Source organism: Micropterus salmoides, unplaced genomic scaffold (assembly GCF_014851395.1).
Source record: "Micropterus salmoides isolate LMB-PRFRI ecotype aquatic unplaced genomic scaffold, ASM1485139v1 Ms_hic_scaffold_21, whole genome shotgun sequence".
NCBI lineage: Eukaryota > Metazoa > Chordata > Actinopteri > Centrarchiformes > Centrarchidae > Micropterus > Micropterus salmoides.
The window spans coordinates 13253255-13264584 of NW_024041262.1; the positions used below are offsets into that span (position 1 = coordinate 13253255).

Consider the following 11330-nt stretch of genomic DNA (forward strand, 5'->3'; position numbering starts at 1 on the left):
CAGATTACAATATGTTATACCTTTTCTGTCCAGTGAAAGCCGTGTATCTACAAAATTGGTGATTTTGACTCTGAATTTGATCTGATAAACTGAAGGATTAAGTGTTTATGGGATATGACTTCTTGAGCTACATGAACTATTTAAAACCACCCTTGGATTAGCTGGAAAATGCATTGCCCACAGTGTAGCACTGCTTTACTGGTACGGTCTTTACGTAGAGGATCTTAGTACATTTTCACCACTGCTGATCAGTAAAACGTTGCATATTTATCATAACTGTGTAGTTTGTGGTGATGATATAGAAATAACTGATCACTTATTTTTCTTCTGTAGTTATTAATCAACTGTAAGACTTTGTATTTCATTCACAAATGTGGGAACTAAACCTTCTCTGTGTTTTTTGAAAGGCCTGAGATGCATTTTTCCCTTCTTTGGAGTGTGTATAACAAGAATGGTATGAAATGTCTGGCTTTATGTCATGAATTCAACATCTTAAGTGAACAATAACCTCTAACTTTCCCCTCACCATTGTCATTTAAATGTATTTCTTTCTACTGACTCTGTCTTTATTCTACATTCTTTATAGACTCTGTTCAGATGTTTCTGTTATTAATGTTACTTGTTTATATGGGCTGACCTATGTCTGTACAATGTCAGTGTTTATATGCTTCAAAAGGAATTTCACTGTTTTTTCCTATTTTCTCACATTTCCCAGTTGATCCTTTGATTAATTCACCAATGAAACAGCAAGACAAGTCGTGTTCTCCTTTATTTTCTTTGGAATTGTCTTTGGCAAATTGCATAGAGCGATAGTGAAAGAATAATGCAAAATATCTGACATTAAACACATGACAGTTTAGTTTGTTATACAAAAACATATATAGCAGTCAGAATACAATATATAAATGCAGAGGCAGTGTCACTTATATGTTTTGCAATATAAAGCAAATATATTAAAGGGGATTTCCTTGCACAACAGTCCTTCACTGAAACAAAAAATTTGCTCTCAATGTACTGCTTCTTTTCTACCTTTGGCAAAAGAATTAAATTTTCAATATTCAATTTGAATCAATACAGCATGTAATAGATTTACATACATAACAAAATCATTTGGCATCATTTTAAATCCCTCTAACCAATGCTAGAGTTACATTTCACACTGCCAGTCAAAATGCAGTCTTTTTTTTGTGAAATAAACAGAAATGAATTGGGCTGGATGATTCTCTTGTTATCCCCTCCCTCTACCAACTCTAATATTCTTAAAACCAAGTAAGAGACCAGCTCAACCCTCATTCCCGCAGTAAAAAAACAAATTGAGAACTCAGATAGCTTCTTCACTTGGGGGCAAAGTCCTGCTGTGTCCTCAACCAAAGAGTTTGATGAAGCAGGGGTGGCAGTAGGGCTTGTTCTCTTGCTCCTTGAAGCAGCCTTTGCTCAGGGGCTTCAGGCAGAAGTGACACACCAGGTGGTGGGGGTGGAATTTGGCCCCCATGGCGGTGACGCAGCGGCCCAGGATTGGCTGCTGGCAGGCCTGACACATGCTGCCACGGGACTGGTGGTAGTGGGCCTCACACAGCGGGTTACCCTCGTGTTCGAAGAAGCTGCCGTTGACGAAGGGGCTGTAGCACTCCTGAAGAAGAGAGTAAAGGAAAGATGCAGTGAGTCAGCAGAGAGCCCTGACTCATGGAACTGTAATTAGAAAGTTGTTTTGTGAAACGACAACTTTCTCATGACATAATCCCAACTTTAAATTTATTTTTAGATTTGTGAGTAGAGCTTTTTTTCAGGAACGCCCTGCACACAAACACACACACACACACACACACACACACACACACACACACACACACACACACAGTTACACATCACGAACACTGTCGGATCTGGTCACTGTCAGAATTGTGGGTTAAGTGTCTTGGTCAAGGAAGAGATCATATGAAACAAGCATCTGTTCGTTGGTCTCAGAAAGATCCCATCACCAATTTCTAGTGCCACAGCGAGGCTATTAGAAATACTGAGGTCATAAATCCAAATTGTCAGAGCAAAACCCCACCCACTTACAAAAAAGGAACCATCTAAACTCTGTTTAATTTAAAAGAAATACAAAATTTCACATTTTACTCATATATTTACATAACTGTTCAAATGTTTTTGTGAATTTTATGTCCCTACATTGATGGTGGTCTGGTGCCCAGATGTTATTGTGGTGGAGTATACTACATTTTAAACTTTTATTGTACTTTCATTAATTTACTTAATTTTTTAATCAGCCTTTAAATAAGCCCAACATATGCAATATGTGTGTGTGTGTGTGTGTGTGTGTGTGTGTGTGTGTGTGTGTGTGTGTGTGTGTGTGTGTGTGTGTGTCATCGTACAATGTTAACTTTTCTTCATGCCATTATAAACCTCTAAAATTTCCATAATGGCCCTGAACATCTGCACATTACATGAACTTACATATGATCATGACCCCAAGATAAATCTAAAGGTACCCTGTGGAGTTTTTGACCGTTATAGAGTAGTTGTTTTATTAGTGGGTCCTGTTTTGTTTGTCTCGCAGGTGACGTGATACACATTCCTGCCAGTGGTTTAACACCATTCCACTGATCTGCAGGTGGTGGAAACATGCTAAAAAAACACAGCAATGTGTCAACAAAGGCAGCGAAGAATATTGTTAACAAGTAAACATAGATGTAAAGAATACAGGTTTCAAAATGTTAAACAAATTTAGCTTTGCTAATGTTTGGAGGGAAATCCATCCAACATGTTTGCAAGACTTCAAGGATACACACGAATGTTAAGTTATGTGAACATAACTTTTGTTTGTTTGAAAGAAAACTCCACAGGTCCACAAGTTTTAAGACTCTTTCCTGACTCTTTCTCAGAATAAGCCTGTAAGAAATGCGACCACAACACACCAGGGATCAAACTCTTGGTCATTTTACCATCATTGGTACGGCCTTCAAACCCACAGAGACAAACTCACCCTACATACGAAGCACTGCGGGTGCCAGAGAGAGTTGAGAGCTGAGATGTAGTTTTCCAGAATGGGCTGGCTGCAGCCTTGACAGCGGGAAGCAAACAGAGTCAAGAAGCACTGCTGGCAGTACTGCTGGCCCTCACGGTCATGGAAACCTGCAGACGATACGGTCACAGCTTTACACAGTTCAAGAGTTTCTTTGATAAATATTAAATGAACTGGATAATGCGGTGCAAAAAAACTTTTCCATGTGACTCTGGTCTGTGAAACATCAAACTTCACTCAGTTTATAATTGTTTACGGTTTTACTGAATTATTAAAGGCATCAGTATTTGTGGTCTCTTCAAGGGGGTTAGCAGCTGCTTAAAGCAAGGTTATGGTATGTGTGTTCAATAGGTTGTGTAGTGTATTTTTAGGGCTGCACGTACGTATGACCCTGCTGAAGTTCACTGTTAACAGTTGTGTGTTAAACCCAGACAGGATGCAGTGTGTGCCGCCCATTACCTTCCTCTCCAAAGGCCCGGCTGCACTTCACACAGCAGAAACACTCTGGGTGCCAGTTCTTATCCAGAGCGGTGACCATTTTCTAAACAGCAAGAGAAATGGAAAGTTAAATGGCTTCAGGTGGTTTGGGGTATTCATTTGAGCTGAGAGTTATATGAAACAGGCAAGTCTCTCACATTTAAAATGGGCTTGTTGCATTGCGCACAGTGAGGGGAAAAGAGTGTGAAGTAGTCCGACTCGCAGTACGGCCGTCCATCCTTCTCAAAGAAGTTGCGACTGCCTAACTCTGTCTCGCACTCAGTGCACACAAAGTGCTCTGGGTGCCACACCTTTCCAAGAGCCGTTACCACCTGCATGAGGAAACAAAAGTTAATAAATGAACAGCATCCTCCAAAGGTCGTCTTTATGAATGATGCTATACTTACTCTCATGAAAGTATTAAGTAACTGATATTGCTGGCAAAAATTATTATTACAGTAACTGTAACTGGAATCAAAGCTTTTACCAGTTTTCCTAATTTTTGGAACATGTGCCACCGGTACTATCAAATATTAGAAAAACTGAATAGTCACAATCTTAATATACACTTTTGTGCATTTCTATATGGACTTATTCTGATACCTCACCTGTCCTACTACTGGCTTTTGACAAGCTGAACAGTTTCCCTTGGAGGATGTTTGAACTCCTTGTCGGCTCAGGTCAGACTGAAGCAGCCCCAGCATGCTGTCCAATGAGCCGCCAGATGAGGGCTGTGGTGGGGGGGTGGGCTGCTGTGGTGCTGTCACCACTGGACTGATGGTGACTGGTGCAGCTGGCTGGGAAAAGAGAAATAAAAACGATGGATGGCACATCTGTCTTTGGGATTCAAATTCTCCAAGGGTTTCTCATCAGGCTGCAGTTGGTCTGAAATTAATGTGCCCAAATATGTAGTGTGTTCATTCTCATTTTGTTGCATGATAGTGTATCTTTATAAATGCCTGTGGATAAGTGGCGAAATACAGGCAACGTCAAAGTAAAATTTGATTTTTAATCATATAATGATGTGAGACAAAGTTTTTTTCTTTTTAAAACATCTGTCAGAACAGCAAAAGCTTGTTCAGTTCAAACTTAACATTTTATCAGAGTGTTTAACAATTAAGACATAAAGATAAAATTCCTCCATTAATAGTGACCTCACTTGATAGGAATGACATGCAACCATAATGCCAGTTGCATGATGTGAAGGAAGTGGCCCTGGTGACTGGTGATAAACAAACCACAACATTAAGAAACTATAATAGGCTGGCTCACCATGAGCCCATTCATCGCTGTTCACTGGAAGTTGTCTGAAGTATTTCTGGAAAATGTAGGAAAACCCTAAAAGAAGGCTTAAATGTGTTTTTAAAGACTCAGAGTCTCTGTGAGACTATAGGTACAGCCTCCTGATTTATGCCACGAGGCATGTGCTGTGGCTAGGCCACACATTAACAGTGAAGTCATCATGAAGTCAAGTGAACGTCTTCATAAATCCACTATGAATCAGCGTGAGCTGTGTTAAAGCCTGGAAAAAATGGCCTCTCTGTGTCATTTTATGCTGCTGCGGGGACCCTTACTGTGCTCTGGACTCTGAAGTCTGACAGAGAAGCCATCAGTTTGTCCAGTTCCAGTGTGGCTGACGTCGCTGAAGGCTTGGCAGAGCTGGAATACAAAAACCACTTCTTCAATTGTTTTAATAAACCTACAAAATACACAATTTCTACTATATACTAGACCTGCCCAGAGTGTGCAACTATTTCAACAAGCCACCTGTAATTCGGTTTGTTAATTAAGATGCACACAGTTTCATCAAAATGTTTGAATATAATGAAAGATTATGGCATTTGCACAACTTAATGTGTAGCTTTTTTGTGTGTGTGTGTTCTTTAACACTTTTCTTTCAATATGAGGACTTTTCAAGAATCTTTCTAATTCATTAATTTATCTTGTGGTTTATTGTGCAGCCCTCTCTACAAGAAGTTGTTTGTAGTGCAGAACATTCACTAAAATTGCAGTGAACTATGTTGATTCTTTAGATATGAATAAACTGAATGGATTTGGTACCTGGAAGAGGAGGTCGTGGCCTTATCCTTAATCTTGTCTCTGTCATCTTTCTTAGAAGAAGGGAACTGGGCCAGGATCTCATCTGATGACAAAGGCAAAGTGAGAAAAGATCCACCTCAGTTAAACAACACAGAGATATGAAAACACACATGCTAACCTGTGATGTTGAACTGGGTGGCGTTCAGCTCCTGTAACAGATGGTCCAGTTCACTCAGACCTCCTCCCAACAGCGAGGAGGAGGAGAAGGTTGGAGTAGGATCTGTTGTGCGGGGAGAGCGCGGTTTACACACTGTGCTGTGAGAAAGACAAGAAAGTCAAGATGAACAAATATTAGGAAACACCCTGTCACTAATTTGGTTGGCTTCGTCGTGGTCACTTTGTCATGAATCATAGTTCAAATGAACTTTGTCCATTCGCAGATGAGCGATGTAGCAGCAACAGCTGTTTAAGATCCAAAAACACTCATTGTCAAAAATTTACAAAATGACAAAAATGACTTATAAGCAACTTTTATATTCACAGAAATGTATAGCCTGATAATCTGACTGTATGGCCTTTTAGTTTCACTTCAATCATTTTAAAAATAATATATACTGAATAAATCGGAGTTGTGGGTGGCAATCTAGAGGCCTGGAACCAGGCTGAGAAATGTATTCCATGCAGATGATGCTTTATTTTAAATTCAGGGAGTGAGTTACCTGTATAATTTGTCGGGGTTGGGGTTCTGGGTAGATTTCATTGCAGCAGAAACAGTCTGAGAGACAGAAGACATCAACAATCAATCAGTGAAATCATTGAGAATATGTAAATATTATAATCATCCAAATCAATCAGAATCTGCGATGAGAACATTGGTATGAATCCATGGCTGGCAGCTACTTGTCTACCTGCTGTGGGGTGTAGGCGGGAGGAGGTGGCCGGGCTTGGGGGGTGTCCTCGGTGGCAGAATCAGCATTTTGGGGAGGCTCAGAGGTGAGCAGGACAGGACACCGAGCTAGAGGAGAGCCAGTGTTCTCCAGATCGGCGAGGAGGGCATCTGTAGGAATGAGGTGGAAGACAAACCCAATAAGATGAAAAAAAAAAATAATGTAACACATAGCAACATGAATGTGATGAACGTTTGGTTAGATTTACAATCTGATTTAGGTTTTTAAAAAATAAGAATTAAAGACAGTTAACTACCCCATAATGTATCTATATATTTATGAATGTTATCAGTTTGAAGAATCAAAGGGAAGTAGGAAGAGATATTAGTTAAGAAACGGATGTAAAAACCATGCAGTGCAGATGGAGATGAAAACACACTGGATGACAAAACATATAAAGTTAAGTCAAGGACAAGTAAATGACAGGATGAAACACATGCAAACGCATGCATAGACAGTTACGTACCAAACACAACAATACGAGGACTGAGAGGGTAGTTAGGTGGCTCAGGCACTCCTAAGGAGAGACAGAGACCCTGTGTGACCAATACAGCAGCAGCAAATCAGCCCAGATGTCAGACACAACATGGAGGACAATGAGCATCCTCAGACGCTAATCAGTCAGAGGACAGGATAGTCGGAATTGGCGCAACCCAGAGATAATCTATCGACACAGTGAAGTTATTAGAGCACACAAACATTTCTGCGTTCATATCTAAGACATGCCAGCATGGAAAGGAAGCAGAGGAAGAGTGTTTGGCATCTGATATCTAAATCCCCTCCACCCACGCACACTCAGTCTGAAATGGAAGCTGTCCAGAGACCGAACTTGCTCAAGTTATGTATGAGTTATGCTCTGCCGCTGTACGATATCATAGTCCTGACAAGTCTGTGTTAGTGCGACTAAAGGCCGAAGCTGGAGTTTGTAAAAAGTGCACTGAACATGAATTATTACTAAGATGTAGAGGAGAGGCTGTTGTTTTGGCTACACTCCTGTTGATACCACACTAAGCATTCATTCAGTGATTCTCACAGCCCTATTAGATGACCTTCATTGCCGCTCTTCATGTTCTAAATGTGTTTTTTTGCACACAAAATGTTAGGTTTAGGAAAAGATCATGGTTTACAACTTCATGTTTTGGGTTGAAATAAGTACATTACGTGACTGCGGGTGGGTTACATTGGAGTTACTTGAAAGCCCAGGGCATCCCATACATACGCTGAAGGGTACCTTGTGCGTCAAATACCAACACTTTAAGAAAGCCTGACAAAGTGTCTGTATTTGACACCCAAAGATGAGACTGTGCTCTTATTTAAATGGATTTTAAATGGGATATTATTTAAAATTATTAAAGAGCCGATCCAGTGATTTAGTGTTGCACTTGCTAAAAGTTGTTGGAATTGTTAAAGACACATTAAAAAGAGAATGGCCAAAACCAAAATATCCTGACTTTTGGTCCATAGAAACACTGGATCCTACAATTCCCACAATGCAACTCAATAGCATCTGTCTATCTTCCTAATATAGTCATATAACATCATACAAACTTAATGCCCCCAATTTCTAATGCAGGGTGTCTGTAATAAAATTGTAGTCTCTAAGAGCAATTTGAGTTAACAGTGATGACATCACTATGACATCATCAGGGGTAATTTTCTCAGACTTCATGCTGCATTCACGTCATATGATGGATGGTAGAGAAGTTAATGACTTGCAAGTGTTCAAATCATCAAGACGGTTGTATAATTGCAGATTTAGTTGTGTGATGGTTAAAATATTGTTCACAGACAAAACACAACCGCATCCTTTAAATATGGGTTTAATTACATTGAACGACAGCCTTTGGCTGATGTGAGGCGTCCATATTTGCTTGGTTTTCAGGCTCTTTCACACAAGAAAGCTCCCTCCAGAACCTGTTTTAATAGGCTGAATACTGTTCCTCATGACTTATAAACTGATCTTCATGGGTAAATAAGATAAAAATGGAAACTCTAATTTTTTTTCATACAAAACCTAGTGCTCTCTTGGAACAGCTGATGTTTAGGTTAGGTATTCTTTTTTTCAGTAGATCAAATTTAAACACAGCGTGGCAGAAGTTGGATTCAACCATTTATCCATCACTTTCTTAGCTATCTGTTTTGACCTTTGTGCTTGCTTGTCAACAACTATTGACACACTCCCAGCAGTGTCTCATAGTGTTTAGACTGACTCTGGTTGGTAGAAGGCGCGTCCTGTGCAGTCAACTTCTTGTAGCTGGTAGTTTATCAGTTATGAATATACAATACATATATACACCATATACACCCTGGTGATTGCAGAGGTACCTCTGGTTGGGAATTCTTATCTACTGGACACCATTTTAAGAACAGGATGAGGCATAAAACCAGTTACAAGCGAGGGATTCACCACACATCGGCCACATCAGAGCTCCGACCCGTGCACACGGTTATAGTTAGAGCATTTTTATTCAATAAGGTGCTGTACTTCGTTGAAAACAAAGAAGCCTTAATTACAACCGTGTGCTCCAGACATCGTCAATTAAGATAACCCAGTTAACTTGGCTTTGATTTGTGAGTTTTTGGCAACATAAAGCAGTACAAGTAAAAAAATCACCACAAGGTCCATTTACTAGATGCTCTGGTCTTTCAAAATGTAAATGGGTTCTGAGAACTTTAAGAACTTCTTTTTCGTGTTGTCCTAAGAGCTGAGCAACAAAGTTAATCCCTGACCTTAAAACAGCAGTTGTGAACACCACAAGTTACATTATTTATTCCATGTACTACAGCTCCCAGACGGACTTTGTGTGTCTTGTTTTCTCATCGGCTGTTTTCAACATCAAAAACAAACTCTTAACCTCAGATTCTGGCAGCCTCTTTACACATATCATGGAAGTTTCATGAATGCACTACACTTTTTCACTCTGGTAAAGTGCTGTTCTGCATCTGCGGCAATCAGTTATGTGACACAATGAACATAAAACCAGTTTATCCTGCCCTACTTCATCCCTGTGGCCACTTCTGCCCCAGATGATTCACATTTCTGGTACGACCATGTGGTGAGAATCTTGTGAATATACAACTCACCCTCCTCCTCCTCGCTGTGTCTCTTATATACACACACACACACACACACACACACTTACAGACTGAACTGCTCATATAAGGAGCTGAACTTCTCTCAATGGGAATTATGACCATATTTAGAGCTACATGTCGACTTGTTTGTCTTGGCCAAAAGCCTCTCCAACAAGTGGTCTCTCTCACCGAAAGCCTCGCCACATCCAATACATAAACTTACAACGTTGCTGGACAACACGGCATAAACCGAGGGTCCTGAACATGGCCACTGTCTGACTAACACTCACACAGTAACTCTGACTCCCCGTGTGCAATCCAATCCAGATGTACCCAGATGTGCCTGGCCGCATTTAGCCATTCCTTCCAGTTCTGCTTGAAAAGCATAAATCCCTCAATTCTGAAGTGGACAGTCCCTTAGAGATGGGCAGCCGAGGCAGAAAGGCTTTCCTATTTCCATTGAACTCTGTGGCTTTTTTTTGAAATGGCATCGAGGCCCCGGACTATTTCAGGCACAGACACAGTCATTCCCAAACAGAAAGAGTGAGCTTCTCATAACGTTGTCCTGAAGAAATCCTTAAACATCTAGCACAAAAAAAACAAGAAAAAAGACAGAACCAGTCGTGCTCCCTGATGCTGGTCACTGCTCCTCTTTGATGTCTTCAACATGGAAAACACTCTGCTGAACATTTGTGGCTTCTCTCCATCCCTGACTTGTTCATGTTAATGATGAGGAAAGCCCACTGTTGACCCCTTCAAATCTAATTTACAAAGAATTTATTGAATTTGCAGGGCATGCACAAACACTTAATGGCGGCGGTCAGGCAGACACAAGAGTAATGTAGTAGCCCACCAGTTCTTGTGTTACCTGGTGTCAGTGTGTGTGTGTGTGTGTGTGTGTGTGTGTGTGTGTGTGCGCATCTGTTTGCTTGGAAAGATAAACATGTTTTAAAATCACAGCACACTGTAGAGAGAATTAGTGTGAACTGGATCAAAGCATAAGATGTCATATGAGGAAAAAGCCCTTGTACACAATGGAAGTTGTAAGACAGTTATATTTATTGCTTTTCTCTGCCTGAAAATATTGCCTCATCTTTATATCACAGCCTCACACAATGAAAGCAAATTCTGCCCCACTGTGAGTGCCAAAATGAGCAGAGCTTATTTCCTCTGTTTGGGCACACCACCCCCTTCTCAAAGATCCCCTCAAGATATCTCAGCGTTTACTTACAAACGCATGAAACGACGAGCAGCACTAATACTTACCCAGGTCGTCCATGATATGATTTCAGCCGAGTGTTCCCTCTTTGTGTGACACAGCGGGGACGCGGACAGCATTAATAAGTAGCGGTGGACATGCGACAAAGCCTGCAAGATAAGACGTTCTCGGCGCTTTTGTCTCCGTCGGTCCCGAATAACTTCTTGGACACCGTTATCCGCCCAGAGAGGAGGAGGAGGCGTCCCTTTTTTCTCTACCCGACTCTCTTCCTGTGTAATGCCTACCAGGACCTCAGACTGGAGAAGGCGTAGTTAAATAAATGTGGTTTACAAACCCCGCATTCCCCGGACACGCGACGTCACCCTGGACATTCCTAGTCCATATTTGGCAGAGAAAATTAAGGATTTAGTGGCGCCGCGAGCCGCGCAAACTGCAGCCGGACGAGCTGCTGCGACGATACATATGATGTGTGACAGAAAATAATGGGAAATGCATTTAGTGGCGTGCCCTTCACAGTAAATACAACCTGAGGTTAAGCACTGACGGG

At 41.0% G+C, this 11330-nt stretch overlaps 1 protein-coding gene across 2 annotated transcripts; it reads right to left on the reverse strand.

Moving 5' to 3' along the window:
* Positions 1-750: 750 nt before the first annotated feature.
* Positions 751-11074, reverse strand: LOC119915513 (transforming growth factor beta-1-induced transcript 1 protein-like). Of its 2 annotated transcripts, XM_038735062.1 has the most exons (12): positions 10831-11074; positions 6956-7006; positions 6451-6599; positions 6262-6317; positions 5721-5857; positions 5564-5645; positions 5077-5161; positions 4111-4299; positions 3661-3834; positions 3485-3566; positions 2987-3135; positions 751-1630 (listed from the first exon to the last, which is right to left on the reverse strand). In XM_038735062.1, the coding sequence occupies exons 1-12, from the start codon at positions 10841-10843 to the stop codon at positions 1364-1366; spliced, it is 1434 nt and encodes a 477-aa protein (XP_038590990.1). In that variant the 5' UTR covers positions 10844-11074; the 3' UTR covers positions 751-1363. The 2 variants fall into 2 exon arrangements, with proteins under 2 accessions (XP_038590990.1, XP_038590991.1); XM_038735063.1 differs by lacking the exon at positions 6956-7006 and having other exon boundaries at positions 10831-11071.
* Positions 11075-11330: the final 256 nt, after the last annotated feature.

Coding starts and splice junctions, on each gene's coding strand:
- LOC119915513 (XM_038735062.1), bottom strand. Junction 4,300..5,076: donor ACTTCAGAGTCCAGAGCACA/GTAAGGGTCCCC, acceptor CTCTTTTCCCAG/CCAGCTGCACCAGTCACCAT. Junction 1,631..2,986: donor CGCAGTGCTTCGTATGTAGG/GTGAGTTTGTCT, acceptor TCTCTTCTTCAG/GAGTGCTACAGCCCCTTCGT.